This window comes from Canis lupus, chromosome 1 (genome assembly GCF_048164855.1).
Source record: "Canis lupus baileyi chromosome 1, mCanLup2.hap1, whole genome shotgun sequence".
Classification (NCBI taxonomy): domain Eukaryota; kingdom Metazoa; phylum Chordata; class Mammalia; order Carnivora; family Canidae; genus Canis; species Canis lupus.
Window position 1 is genome coordinate 100,609,060 of NC_132838.1, and position 15,035 is coordinate 100,624,094.

Consider the following 15,035-nt stretch of genomic DNA (forward strand, 5'->3'; position numbering starts at 1 on the left):
CACATACGGGGTCTGAGAGAGTGAGGGCCAAGGGGATGCCCTCCACTCACCGGCCATTGGACCCCGGGGGCGGAGCTGCACGCTGAAAGGCAGACACTTGGGTGGGTCCCGCGTGTCAGCAGACCCCACCCCAGCCCTGCCAGCAGACAGATGACCTCAGACTGACCTTCGCAGTCTGGGCCTTAGTCCCCACCCCCCTCCTGAATAAAATGCCTACAGGGCCCAGGGTGCCGCTGGCCGGGGCAGCGGGGATGCAGGACCGTTGAGGAGGCTGGGGAGAGCGCGCGGCCTGGGCGGATACTTCTGTGAAAGGCCGCTCGTCCCATAGTCGGGACGAGTCTCAGAGAGACGGAGCCCGTACTGGATGCTCACGGCTCGGCAAAGATAAGATCACGGGCCCTGCCCTCACATAGTTTGTATATTACCCAGAGGACTCAGCCCCTACCACTCTGGAACCCCTTGGCGGGAACTACGCTACCCAGAAGACACTGCGACGACGTCGCGGCGCTGGCCAATGAGGGCTCAGGACAAGGCGTTTCCAGGACGGCTGCTGGGGCAGGACTTGCGCCGTCCGCTTCGGAGGGTTGTTTGTTCAGGTCCACTTCCGACAGATGATCGCTTCTGTACCGGGTCGCCGGGTCCGGGGCGGCCTCCAGAAGGGCCCCCTAACCGGCGGAATCGGGATCGGGGACAGCACAGGAGTCGGAGTGGGGGATCCCGCCATGCCATGTATGCACCTTTACCGCGGACAATGTTTCGCCCCCCCGGAACCCTGGCGACCGCGACCCGACAGCCCCGGGGCTGTGCGGCTTAACCGCGCGGTGGTGTCCTCCCTCCGCGGCCCCCGCAGAAGGCGACAAGTGCCCGAGGCCGCCCCGGATGCTTCCGCCGTGGCATTGAGCAGCTGAGGACTAACGGCCCCGGGGACCTGGGCTGCAGGAAAAGGTGTGGGAAAGGAAAATTGACAGTTGGATGTGGGCAGAGGTGTGGATGGTCCTGGGCCCTTCCCACTGCTCGGTATTATACTTGTCTCTGGCAGTTGAGACTTCGACATTTCCTTTTGCAGAACATCCTGAGAATGGACGTGGAAGACTCTCCCTCTAAGGGCATGGCTTATGGAAAGGCCTTAGAGAGAACCAAGTCTCATTTACTACTAGGAATTCACAGTGGAGCAAAATCTCATGTGCATAAGGAGCATCGGAAGGTCTTCAGTCTTGTCTCCCACCTCTGAAGTCTATAGCAGGTTCACATCAGAGGAGAGTTTTATACATGCAACCAGAGAAGAAAGACTTAAATCATAAATGCCCCACATGTTTTCCTGTTTGAACTCAGAAAATTCTCACCTTATAAGTACAGCCAATGTGGAAAAATATAATCCTGTATTTTCTAGAATTTGTATAAATGGAATCTTAGAGGGGCACCTGGCTGGCTCAGTTGGTAAGGCATGTGACTCTTGATCTCCCGATTGTTAGCTGGAACCCCACAGTAGGTATAGAGATTATTTAAAAATAAAATGTTAGAAAAAATGAATAAATGGAATATTAGTTTATCATTCTTCCCTGGCTTCTTTCACTTACCTTCACGTTTTCCAGATTTTTATTGATGTGTTTTGCATATATGTCAATTATTTTTATTTTTTGCTTCTGATGGCTTAATAGGATTCCATTTTATGGATGCACCACGTTGTATCTATCTGTCCTAGTAAGAGATATTGGAGTTGCTTCCTTTTTTTTAAAGATTTATTTATTTATTTATCATGAGAGAGAGAGAGAGAGAGAGAGAGGCAGAGACACAGGCAGAGGGAGAAGCAAGCTCCATGCCAGGAGCCCGACGTGGGACTCAATCCTCTGACTCCAGGATTAGGCCCTGGGCCGAAGGCAGGTGCTAAACCGCTGAGCCACCCAGGAATCCTCTGCTTCCATTTTTTAAAATAAATTTATTGCTATGAATATTTGCATGCTGGTCTGCGAACATAGGTTTCATTTCAATTGATAAAACACCTATGAATGGGATGCAATTGGTATTTAAACATGGACACAACTAGTTTTTTAAATCCCTAAGTTTTTATTTTTCACTCATCCCACTAGTAGTTATTTAGGAATTTTGATTGTTCAATGTTTAAAAATGCTAATTGTTTGGTAAATCCATTAGTTACTAAATTGGTCATGAAATAAGTATAGTAAAGTTCTTCTGCACACATGATAGTTCTATAACCCCAAGTTCAAATTCCCGCTCCAAGCATAATTACACTGGGGACAAGGGTCACCTGAGTCAAGAAGTTGGACCTCTGAGCCCTGGTGTCCCCATCTGAAATACAGAGATAGTAGTTAACAACCAAAAGTTGAGTTCTGCTAGTCACTGCCCTTTTACCTATATCACTTCAAGCCTCTTGAACACCATGGAAGCGTGTGATATTCGCCCTGTTAAGGGCTGCTAAGGAAACACAAAAAAATTATTTGTCCAAGGGCACAGAGCATCTAGCTCTGGAACCTCTATCTTTAGCCTCTTCACCATCTCTGGGACTTATCTGCAGGGTGTTAGCACTAAAAAAGCATGACAGGTAAACCATGATGCTTGGCTGGGTGTTATACTATATGTTGGCAAATTGAATTTAAATAAAATAACCAAAAAACCATGCTTCTTGGAATTTAGTAAACTCTCAGTGAGTGTTACTACTTCATTACTGTCTTGGTTATCAACACCATTATTATTTATTATTATTATTATTATTATTATTATTATTATTTAAGGATGGCAAAATTTTGCACTGAACTAGAAGCCTCTCCCACACACCCCATATATGCATGGTTCCTATCCAAGGATTGTTCTTTTTTTTTTTTTAAGGTTTTTATTTATTCATGAGAGACAGAGAGAGAGGCAGAGACACAGGCAGAGGGAGAAGCAGGGTGCCCAATGCAGAAATCAATCCCAGGACCTCAGAATCACAACCTGAGTGGAAGGCAGACACTCAACCACTGAGCCACCCAGGTACCCTAAGGACTCTTCCTTGATGCTCAGCTAGGTGTAAAATTATCTTCAAAGCTAGATTCCATATGTCACAGGGTAGGTCTTCTGGGTAGAAGGACCCCTACCCCCCCCCCTTGAGGACTTGTGACACTCCTTCTATAGAAACACCCTGCTTGAAAGGTGCATCCTTATCCTCCACTTGATGCCAACAAGCTGACAATGATAAAATGCTGGCAAAATGCCTGTTGACTTTGGTGGGAAGGACAGTCCCATCACAAATGTGTGACACCAAAAATAAGCCCATCGAGGAGGTTCAAATCAGGTTGAGAGGCCGCTGTGCAAGATCAGAGAATGGAGGAGGCCTCCCGGGGGATGAAGATAAAGGGTTGAAGTATAGAACATGGGAAAAGGCAGATTCTCCACACACACTTCAAATGGGTTTCAGCAAAGCAGTTAGAAATCTGTCAATATTATGCAGAAGAGTGTGTTCAGGCCCAGGAAAATCTAATCATAACAGAGTAGTCAGTACTCAAGGACTATTTAAGCATATGTTCTGTCTCATAATATATTAAGTGGAGACCAACACTGAAGAGCATTGAAGAGGGAGTGGTGAGAGGATCCAGTAAGAGGTGGACAGAGAGGTGGGGCAGAAGCAGGGCCAGCCAAGGACAGAAGTTAGAGCAGAAGTGACAAGAGAGTTGAAGGTGTAAAGATGGATGTATTCATTCTCTAGGGATGCTGTAACAAAATACCACAAACTGGGTGGCTTAATACAACAGAAATTTATTGTCTGACAGTTGTGGAGACTAGAAGTACAAAATCAGGGTGTGAGCAGGGCCATACACCCTCCAGAGTCTCTAGGGGAGAATCTGTTCCTTGCCTGTTCCACTTTCTGGTGGTTGCTAGCATGTCTCAACTTGTGGCCACATTACTCCAATCTTTGTTTTCCTGTCACATCTCTTTCTCAGACTCCTCTGCCTCCCTCTTGAGGGATACTTGTGCTTGCATTGAAGCCCCACACAAGTAATCTAGGATAATTTCCCTATTTTAAGATCCTTAGTCACATCTGCAAAGTTTCTTCTGCTATATAAGATAACATTCACAGATTCTAGGAATGAAGACACGGATATATTTGGGGGGCCTTATTCTGCCCACCACAGAGCTTTTTGCTTTGCCTGGGGTGGAGTCCAGAACTGGTGGAGCAATAAGCTCTGAGCTGGCCTCTTGGCAAGGGAGGGGCCACCTGTGATGATGAGGCAAGTTCTTGGAGTAGGGACCACCCAGAGCCAGCTGAGTCAGAACCAAACTCCAGCCTAGTTCAGAGAGGAAGAATGCTCTTCAGACAATGTGCACACAACCACTCAGGGAAGGGCACTTGTTTCTGGGCCACACCGGATATCAAAATCAAGAGCCATGAGTAATTTAAGACAGGCAGCAGCACACTATAACTTGTGGTCCAAACATACCTCAATGCCTGTTTTTGTATCACCCCTGAGACAAGAATTTTTTTTTTAAGAAAGAGAGCACACACGTGCTGAGGTGGTGGGGAGCAGAGGGACAAGAAGAGAATCTCCACGCTGGGCATGGAGGCCAATGCTGTGCTCAGCCTCACAACCCTGAGATCATGACCTGAGCCAAAATCAAGAGTTGGTTGCTTAATGCACTAAGTCCCCCAGGCACCCAAAAAATGGTTTTCACAGGGGCACCTAAATGGCTCAATTGGTAGAACATATGACTTTTGATCTTGGGGTCATGAGTTCAAGTCCCATGTTGGATGAGGAGCCTACTTTATAAAAAATAACAGGGGCACGTGGGTAACTCCTTTGGCCAAGTATCTGCCTTTGACTCAGGTCATGATCCCAGAGTCCTGGGATGGAGCCCCACATCAGGCTCCTGGCTTGGTGGGGAGTCTGTTTCTCCCTCTCCCAACCCCCCTCTTCCTCTGTCTGCTGCTCCTTCTGCTTGTTCTCTCCCTCTCTCTCTGTGTCAAGTAAATAAATAAAATCTTTATAAATAAATAAATAAAATAAGCAGCGCCTGGGTGGCTCAGTTGGTTAAGTATCTGCCTTCGGATCAGGTCATGATCCCAGGGTCCTGGGATCCAGGTTTCTGTCTGGCCTCCTGCTCAGCAGGGAGTCTGTTCTTCTTTCTCCCTCTGCCCTACTCCGCTTTTGCGTGGTGCTCTCTCTCTCTCTCTCAAATAAATAAAATCTTTAAAAATAAATATTTTTTAAAGAATGGATTTGGAGTGCCTGAATGGCTCAATTGGCTGAGCATCCAGCTTTGGATCTTGGCTCAAGTCTCATACTTGAGGTGGTGCATTAAAGCCCCATGTTGGGTTCCACAATGGGCATGGAGCCCACTTACAAAAAAAAAAAAAAAAAAAAAAAAGGTTTATCCGTTTTTTTGTGGTTGAAAAAAATCAGAAGAACACCATTTTGTGACATGTAACAATTACATGAAATTCAGATTTCAGGGGCATCTGAGTGGTTCAGTGGTTGAGCATCTGTCTTTGGCTCAGGTCATGATCCCAGAGTCCTGGGATCAAGTCCTGAATCAGGATCTCCACAGGAAACCTGCTTCTCCGTCTACCTATATCTCTGCCTCTCTCATGAATAAATAAGTAAATAAAATATTTATAAAAAATAAGAGAAATTCAGATTTCAGCATCCATAAATAGTTTTTATTGAATTACAGTTAACACACAATTTTACACTAGTTTCAGGTGTACAACATAGCCATTCAACAATTCTATATATTATGCTATACTCACCAGAAATGCAGCCACCATCTGTCACCATACAATGCTATCACAATACTGTTGACTGTATTTCCTGTGCTGTACCTTTTATTCCCATGACTGATTAATTCCATAACTGGAAGCCTGTACTTCCCACTCCCCTTCACTCATATTGCCCATCCCCTCTCGCACCTCCTCTGTGGCAACTACTAGTTTGTTTTCTGTATTTATGGATTTGTTTCTGCTTCTTTTTGTTTGCTCTTTTACTTGTTTTGTTTTTTAGATTCCACATACAAGTGAAATCATATGGTATTTTCTTTCTTTACCTACCTTATTTCACTTAGTATAATACTCTCTAGATCCATCCATGTTGTTGCAAATGGCAAGTTTTCATTATTTTTTATGGCTGAGTAATATTCCATCATGTATATATACCATATCTTTTTTTTATCAATGCATCTATCGATGGACACTTGGGTTGCTTCCATATCTTCGCTATTACATATAATGCTGCAACAAACATAGGGGTTCATACATCTCTTCAAATTAATGTTTCATTTCTCTCAGGAAATTACAGGACTGCGTGGTATTTCTATTTTTAAATTTTTAAAAATTTATTCATGAAAGACACAGAGAGACAAAGGTAAAGACATAGGCTGAGGGAAAAGTAGGCTCCCTGCAAGGAGCCTGATTCAGGATTCCATCCCGGGACCCCAGATCACGACTGGAGCCAAAGGCAGATACTCAACCTCTGAGCCACCCAGGCATCCCTCTATCTATAAATTTTATACTCTTTTCCACAGCAGTTGTACCAGTTTACATTCCTACCAACAATGCACGACTGTTCCTTTTTCTCCACATCCAATACTTGTTATTTCTTATAATTTGATACTAGCAACTACAATGACAAAGTTGAATATGACTAGAAGCTTTACAACCCATGAAGGTGAAAATATTTATGGTCTGACCCTTTACACAAAAAGTTTTCTGCCTCCTGATTAAGATGTTACAGAGCTGGGGTGCTTGGCTGGTTCAGTCAGCGAAGCACATGACTGTTGATCCTGGGGTCATGAGTTTGAGCCCCACATTAGACATAGAGATTTCTTAAAACTTTTTTTTAAAAGAGTTTATTTATTTATTCATGAGAGACAGAGAGAGAGAGAGGCAGAGACACAGGCAGAGAGAGAAGCAGGCTCCATGCAGGGAGCCCGACATGGGACTTGATCCCAGGTCTCCAGGATAACGCCCTGGGCTGAAGGCAGCGCTAAACCGCTGAGCCACCCGGGCTGCCCAGCTTTCTTAAAACTTAAAAAAAAAAAAAAATTAAGAGTTACAGAGTGAGGGCAGCTTGGGTGGCTCAGCGGTTTAGCGCCTGCCTTCAGCCCAGGGCGTGATATATATGACAACACATATTGACTGTTGCCACCAAGTACACTCACCCAAGCCTGGGTGTCCAGGATTTTTTTGGGAAACAGTAATGAAGGCATGCAGCACCCATGTAACTGACTTAGTTTCTCAGTCTCTGGCTCCTTCAGAGACAAAACCAATGCAGCATGGCCTGAAGGGCCCACCTAAATCACTTTGTTGGCATAGTTGGCCTATGTAGATCAAGGCTCCAGGTATACAAAAACACTCTTTTTTGGAGGTGGGTGACTTCATAATGATTTTATTGACATAGTAAAAAATTATTTTCCAACAAAAGTTTTGAGCCTACAATAAAACCTTTATGTCAAAAATGACCCTCATGCAAGGAGATTAAAGCATACTGCAAGCCTTTCAGAAATGCCATTTTCAGAATACCTTCTGATGATTATTGGTCTCTTTTTTTCTGTAAAGTTCTATAGATAATATATTTTTATTACATTTTTTAAATTAAAATCAATTTGCCAACATATACTATACACAAAACCACTCTTGTTAGGTGCCATATTAATGCATGGTAGTACAGTGGACAGGGCTGACTGCAGTGGCTCACCAAGGCTGTGGGACAGGGTAGGTACTGGATGAGTCATGCCTCTGCTACAGAAACAAGCTGCCTCGGTGCCTCACTAGGTTCCGGAATCCATGCCAGCTGGCATCAGACAACAAAGAGTAAGGGCAGCTTATCCAGTTTCCTGCACAGATTTCTGATTTCTAACACATTCAGCAACAGGCCACCTGGTCCCTAGCATCTGTGCCATCTGCTGCCACCCTGCCTGCACTCACCCAGCGGTGATACAGAAATACTAGAGATAGCTGCAGGAAGGTTCTTTGTCCAGGTCAGAACCACAATGTTTCACTCCCAGTCCTCTAACATCAGAGGGCAAGAGGCCAGGAAAAGAGTCAACTCTTCTAATGCCATCACCCTTGACACACATCCTTCCACCAACACCCATGGCTCCATGTTTCCTCTCTTCCTCAAGATTTGGGGGCCTTGGTGGGCCTGGGTGGCTCAGTCTGTTAGGCATCTTCCTTTGGCTCAGATCATGATCCCAGGGTTCTGGGATGGAGATCTGCATCAGGCTCTCTGCTCAGTGAGGAGCCTATTTCTCCTGCCTGCTGCTCTCCCTACTTGTGCACTCTCTCTCACTCTCTGTCAAATAAAATTTTAAAAAAATTGGGGAGCCTGGAGACAGGTAAGAATGAAGCCCTTTCTCTCCTTGGTTCTAACATACTCGCTACTTGGCTGCTTCTTCCTTGCCTCACCCATACTCACAAAAAAGGTGACAGGGTCATCAGCCTGGGGATTCAGCCTGAACCAAAGGCCTGGGACTCTCTCTTGAGAGAGCAGATCCAAGAAGTGGCACAGGCCTGCTTGGCTAAAGAAGACAGAGGACTGTGCTGGCGACTCCACTTCAGTAGAGTTCTGGCCTCCAAAATGACCACCATGAGTCTCATGATCTTGTATTCACACATTCAGTCTCTGAGAATATGGTATCCAATAGGATCTGGGGGAGATGATAGAATGTGACTTCTGAGATGAGATCATAAAAGGCACTGTGTCTTCTTCGGCTTTGTTCTCTCTTGGCTCACTTGCTCTGAAGGAAGCCCATTGCCATGTCCTGAGGACACTCAAGTAGCTCCCACCCAGGATTGCTACAAGTTCCCCCAAGGCCCCCTAGTTAGTGAGGAGGGAAGCCTCCACCTATGGAGAGAGAACTTTGACTGCAGGGCTGGGGGGAGCAGGAGAAAAAAACCAAGGCTGCCCCTCCAGGATGTGGAGTTGAGGGGAGAAGGTAGTTTGCAGAAAACTCTCTGGTTCTGGTTTGAATCCATGCCCTGCCTAGCCTGACAGCCTCAGTTTTCCCATATGTTAATCTGGACACTGCCACTCTCAGGGTCCAGTGAGGGCCCTCAGTGGCCCTTATTCTGTTGGCCTCAACACAAGATGCCCTGACGGCTAGGACCAGTGTGGTGTTGGCAGTCAACTCTTTGACTCTCATGAGAAAAGGCTGGCCTGATCCCTGTAGACTGGATCATCTGGTGTCCCTCTGGGTGCAGGGAGAGGGTAGAGCTAAGGGAGAACCCGGGGAAGGTGGGGGCTAAGGGAGGACCTGGGGAAGGTTGGGGGCTCCATGATTTTGACACGGAAGGCAGTGTGGCCAAGATGATGGCCCCTCTGCTCAGCTTTCTGGATGTCATCTGTCATGTGAGGGTCCTCCTTGTTCCTGAGATGCCCCAGTGCACCCTTGGTATACAGAAGGTGCTCAATAAATACTTGTAGATTAACTAATTTTCCTTGCAAGTTAAGTGTTTATTGTCACCCATTTTACAGAATAGAGGACCAAAGCCTGGCATCTCCTGCACCATGTCAGGCACTGAGGTTGATTCTGCCTCTTTGGGTATTCACAGGCACTAGGACCAGGAGGAGGATCAGGCCTGCAGCAGAGGAGGGGTGGTTGTGCTGCAGGGATGAAGTGGGCAGACAGAGGGCTGGGAGGGCAGAGCTCTGGGTGGCCAAAGGGTGAGGAGGAGTCCCCCATCATCCTGGCCGCCAGGTGATTTTGGGAAGCCCCTTTGCTCATAGGCAGTGGGTGAGCAGGCATCGACATAGTAATTAGCAGACAGGAATGTTCAGGACCCCCGAGATCTGTCATCAGCCTCATTTTAAGGGGGGAGAAAGGAGAAACTGAGGCCTCAGACTCCCAGTTGGGAGAATAGAGAAGCCGTACTTTCCCTAGCTCCTAGAAGGAAGCTAGTTAGGACAGGTCAGCTCTGCCCACTGCCCTCAGCCACCACCTTACTGCCCCAGGTCCCTCTGCCTTGATGCCAGCTATTTCAAAGATACAGCTCTCCTTCCAGGCAGCCTTTCTTGAACATCCTCAGAGAGCATTTTCTCTCTCCCTTCTGTGTACCACCAGCTAAGGGTCCCCTTCTGACTTCCCTGGCTGGGCCCAACTCCTCCCCACTCTCTCTCCTAGCCTGGCATGGAGGAAGGAAGGGACAAGAAGAGGAATATCTGAGATCCTATGGTAAGCTGCATAATGGCCCCCAAAGGTAGCCAGATCCTAATCCCCAGAATCTATGAATCTGCTACCTTAAATGGCAAAATGTACTTTGCAGATGTGATTAAATTAAGATGTTGCTCTGGGGAAATTATCCTGGATCATTGAGGTGGACTCAATGTAATCACAGTGTCCTTATAAGTGAATGAGAGAAGCAGGACAGTCAGAGCTTTGAAGATGTGCTGCTGCCTTTGAAGATAGAGGAAGACAGGAAGGATGTCTGGCTGACTCCTGATCTTGGGATTGTGCGTTTAAGCCCCACAGGGTGTAGAGATTACTTTAAAAAATAAAATATGAAAATAGACGGGGATCCCTGAGTAGCTCAGTGGTTTGGCTCCCGCCTTCGGCCCAGGGCCTGATCCTGGAGTCCCAGGATCAAGTCTCGCATCGGGCTCCTTGCATGGAGCCTGCTTCTCCCTCTGCCTCTCTCTCTCTACCTCTCATAGATAAATAAATAAAATTTAAAAAAAAATGAAGATAGAGGAAGAAGCCAAGGAATGCACCTCTAGAAGATGAAAAGAAATTCTCTCCTGGAGCCTCCAGAGGAACTAGCCCGGATGACACTTGACTTTAGCCAGGTAAAAATGATTTCGACTCTTGACCTGCAGAACTATAAGATAATTAATGTGTGTTGTTCCAAAGAACTTGATGGTAATTTGTTAAGGCAGTCAGAGAAAACTAATACAGACCACCAACCCTGCTCCTGCCTGACCAAGTCCCCTCACTGTATGAGCTGGGCTATGGCTGCCCAGTGACCCAGCACACTGGTCTCAGCCCCTGTGGATGACATTGGCACCTAGGTGTGGGACAAGAACTGGTCTGGGAAGACACTTCCTTGGATGTCCTGATGTCCTCCCTCTGGCTTCCCACCTGAAAGCAGCAGCTCCCATTAAAAGGAGCTCCACTGACATGCTTAGATCAGGGTGTCTACAAGCTAGCTAAGCCGAGAGTGCCCACAGGCATTCCCAGGCTGTCTCTTGGTCACCTGCAATGCTGTCACTCCCAAGAAAACTATTTGGCACCCCCTGTATGCCAGGCACTGAGGACACACATGTAAACAAATCAAACAAGAGACTCCAGCCCATGGAAGTAATCTTTATCTCTGGAAAATGCTGGATTCCTACCCACTATGCACAGAACTCTGACTTTGGATGAAGTGAGACAGGATGTGGGCTCCAGAGCCTGGGGGGAAACAGAACTGTTCAGTTTGTGTTGAGGATGACAGCTATCTACCTTGTAATGACTAACCCAGGAAGGCTTCTGAGAGGAGGATAGGAGCCCAAGAACCGCCCTCCCTGTAGGCTGCTGCCCAGGGCTGAGGCTTCACCTAGGGGAACAATAAGGGTGCCAAAAAGGTTGATGGGAAGAGGAGGTGCAATAACGGACCCTAAGAAATTAATGAGTGGAAATGGGAGTGACGCGGGTTCCAGCATCTAGGAAGACAGGCCAGCATGTCTCCTAGCAGCCCAGGAGCACCCACTCCCCAAATCATGTGGCACTGACCCAGAGGGCAATCTTGGCGTCTTTGAGCCTTGGTGACCACAACTGCCCCACAGCATTTCTGGGAGGATCCCAGAAGCTGTGGGCCAAGGCAGTAGTAGAGGCTACTTTGAGGCTTAGACCCTATGTGTCCCTCCTCAGCCCTGGCTAGGCCACCCCTGTCCCTCCAAGCCCAAGCCCCAGCCACGAGTGCAGAGAGACAACCCAGGACCAGCATGGAAACAGCTGGATCCCACCCAGACCAAATCTGCATGCAGCAGAGTGGAAAAGAACTCCACAGCCTTGGCAGGGGTGGGGACTGCAGTAGGCCAGGCAGTGAGATATCACTAGAGACCAGCAGCAGTAGCGGCTTTGCCACCAAAGACAGGACCTGTGGTGAGCTCAGAGTAAATCAGATGAGTAAATCAGAGCCTTCAGCCCTAGTTGCTAGCTGAGGATGCTCCCCTATGGGCCTGATGATGACTGGGGGTGCACTCAGTAGGACTCTGTAGGGCCTGATGGTGCCTCTAGCAGGGTACCTGCAGGATGTTGGACGTTGGTCAGAGGGGCACCCCAGCTGGAGTCCCTGAGATGAGTATCAAGGGTACTCCCAACTGGACCCTCGTGGAGACCTGGTTTAGGAGTGCCTCCCAGCAGGACCTTTTCAAAGATGGGGGTCAGGGTTGCCTCAGCTGGATGCCCATATTGATTGGGGTCATGGGTGCTCCCAGAGGGCCCTTGTGGGAATGAAGGCAGGGGTGCTCCTTGGGAGGGTCCCTGCTCCGTGGTGATGATGCCTGGAATGTTTCCTCTAGGCCTCCCTCATAGAAGTGAGCGCTTTCAATGCACCCTGCTGAGGCCTCCTCTAGGATCATGGCAAGTGATCCTGGTAGGGCCCCACCAGGACTACAGGGAGGTCCCCAGGCCTGGAGACAGGACCTGCAGCACAGATGCGTTTACTGTGGCCCCCACACCCTCCTCCTGCTCCAGCCCCGTGGGGCCCTGCCGGGTTCACCCTCTGCCCCCCACAGCCCATCCGGGGGCCTGTCCAGAGTTCCTTCGACCTCGGCTGTGTCCTCGGAGACCCCCTCAGGCTCCAGCACGTCTTCCGCAGCCCCGGGCAGGGCAGTGTCCTGGTCGGGGCCCACAGGGCGCGGTGTCCAGGCAGGGGTCCAGGGTGTCCCCGATGCGGGCTGTGGCGGGAACCAGGAGAACCCGGACGCCGGGGCGAGCGCCACGAGCTGGGGCCGTGCGGGACCAGAGGAGGTGGCGTGCGGGATGAGGAAGAAGATGTAGACGCCAGAGACGACGAGGCCCGCCGCCACCAGCACCGCCAGCGCCACGGCCGCGTTGAAGGCCCAGGCCGGGCTGGTCCAGGAGAGGCGGCGAGACAGTGGGCGGCCGAGGCGCAGCGGCGGCGGGGGCGGCGGCGGGCGCGCCGCGCGTAACTTGCGCGGCCCAGGCGGGGGCGGCGGCGGGCGCAGGTAGAGCAGGCCGCGGCGGCGGTCAAAGCGCACGGAGCCCTGGCGCGGCGGCGCCACGTGCGCATCGCGGGGCAGCAGGCCTGGCTGCGTGGGCAGCGCGGGCAGCCCTCGACGCGGAGCCAGGCGCGTGGGCGCGCGGCACACAGGACAGGCCACCGCGTCGCCGCCCCCCGCCGTGGCCAGGGACAGGCGAGCCAGGCACTCGAGGCAGAAGACGTGGCCGCAATCCAGGCGCTTAGGCAACTTGAACACCCCGTCGAAGGGAGACACGCAAATGAGACACTCCACTGGGGACGCGGAGGGCAGGATGGGGCCCAAGACTGGGCTGCTGTCCCCTTCTTCCTCCTCGCCGTCGTCGTCTTCGCCCCCCTCCCTGCTGGGGGAGCGGGTCGCGGAGAGTGAGCTCGGGGAGCTGGGGCTTGAGCCCTGAGGGGTCCGGGGGCGGGGGAGCCACGGCGGCCGAGGGCAGGGCATCTAGACGGAACCTGAGAGGACAGGCCGTCAGCCAGGGAAGGAGGCGGAGGAAGAAGGGAGGAGGGTCTGTGGCTGGACTCTGGAGGGGATGGCCCAACTCAGAGGGGCGGCCTCCAGAGAAGGGGTTGTAGAACCCAGGAGCGAAGAGGATGGGAACAGTAAGCGACTAGCACAGAGAGAAGCAGTGTGTCCATGTAGAAGTCAAGGAAGCATCAGGACGGAGGGGGTGGGGTGGTGGTGGAAGAGATGGGAGGACAGAGGACTGGGGGCAAGGACCCAGGGGGCGTGGTAGGTCCTAAGCTACAGACTTGGGGTGAGGGAGAAAGGGTAGGGAGGAAAATGGAGTACCTGTTACCAGGAAGGGCCCCAGAGAAACAATGTGGAGGATCCAACTCAGAGAGAACAAAGAGCAAAGATAGGAACCTCCAAGAGAACTAGTTAGACTCTGGTGGTGTATATATACAAGATTCCAGGAGGAGCAGATGGACAGGACATCCAAGCCTCAGGATTGGAGCCCAACAGCACAGAGCAATGATGGAAGCCAGAGGTCCCCCAATGGACAATGACAGACCCCAGTTGGCTTTTGGGCCCTTCCTACCTGTTGGTGCTTCTCCGTCTGGCTGGCACGTCTCTGCCAGTTCTGACCCCAGTCCTCTGCCTATGAGCAGCTACATTCTAGGTGCCCCTCCCTGCAAGAGGGTGCTGCCTTGGTACCACTCCCTCCAGATCCCAGGTTCCCAAGGTACCTGTCAGACTTGTCTGACTGCCTGGGCCCACCCCTAAGACAGGTCCCTCCAGGATGAACACCAAGCCTGACCTTGGCCGGATGTCGGGGGCAGCAGAATGGTGATGGATGGCATAGGTTGACAAGCCAGGGAGTCTGGCCCCATGGGTGGGCAGTAACACTCTCCCCCACCCCCCAGTCTTCCAACATGTCATGAATCCACTTCTAAGCCACTGGTGGAATCAGATGAATCTGGTGTGGCAGTGGGTCTGTGGGATACCGAGGGTCAGGCTGCAGTCATGGTCACACAAGATGTGGAGGCAGCCTGGATCCCCTGGGGGAACCTAGCCAGAGCAGAGGAATCGCTGGAGTTCTGGGGTGGAAGGTGGGCAGACCCCACAGTGGACTGGACAGAGCTGGCCCCTGCCAGACCAGCGGCCTTAGGTGCCTCTTCCTGGGGCTGATACATGCCACTCAGAATGGTGGGTTGCCACCCAGATCTCCTGGATAAACATCAAGTCCTTCCACAGACTAGAGTGACATATACACAGGACAACCCCACCCCTCTCATTTCCAACACCCGCTGGAACACTACAGGTGACCAGGCCTGCATCCCAGGCTGCCATGGTTCTGAGTCAGTGGTGCTTTCTGAGCAGAGTATTTCCCTAGTGAACCCGGGTTCC

The 15,035-nt window shown here is 50.2% G+C and overlaps 1 protein-coding gene and 1 long non-coding RNA gene across 2 annotated transcripts; one reads left to right on the top strand and one right to left on the bottom strand.

The window, feature by feature from the left end:
* Nucleotides 1–251: 251 nt before the first annotated feature.
* On the top strand, nucleotides 252–1,549 carry LOC140630782 (uncharacterized). The gene is made up of 2 exons (XR_012028479.1): nucleotides 252–945; nucleotides 1,067–1,549. It is a non-coding gene; the product is annotated as an uncharacterized lncRNA (long non-coding RNA).
* A 6,278-nt stretch (nucleotides 1,550–7,827) lies between these two features.
* On the bottom strand, nucleotides 7,828–15,000 carry RNF225 (ring finger protein 225). The gene is made up of 2 exons (XM_072820052.1): nucleotides 14,227–15,000; nucleotides 7,828–13,639 (listed from the first exon to the last, which is right to left on the bottom strand). Exon 2 carries the CDS (start codon nucleotides 13,626–13,628, stop codon nucleotides 12,627–12,629), a length of 1,002 nt encoding a protein of 333 aa, XP_072676153.1. The 5' UTR covers nucleotides 13,629–13,639; nucleotides 14,227–15,000; the 3' UTR covers nucleotides 7,828–12,626.
* Between the last annotated feature and the right edge of the window lie 35 nt (nucleotides 15,001–15,035).

Excerpts from the sequence above, each read along its gene's own strand:
- RNF225 (XM_072820052.1), bottom strand. The coding sequence starts at position 13,628 with ATGCCCTGCCCTCGGCCGCCGTGGCTCCCCCGCCCCCGGACCCCTCAG.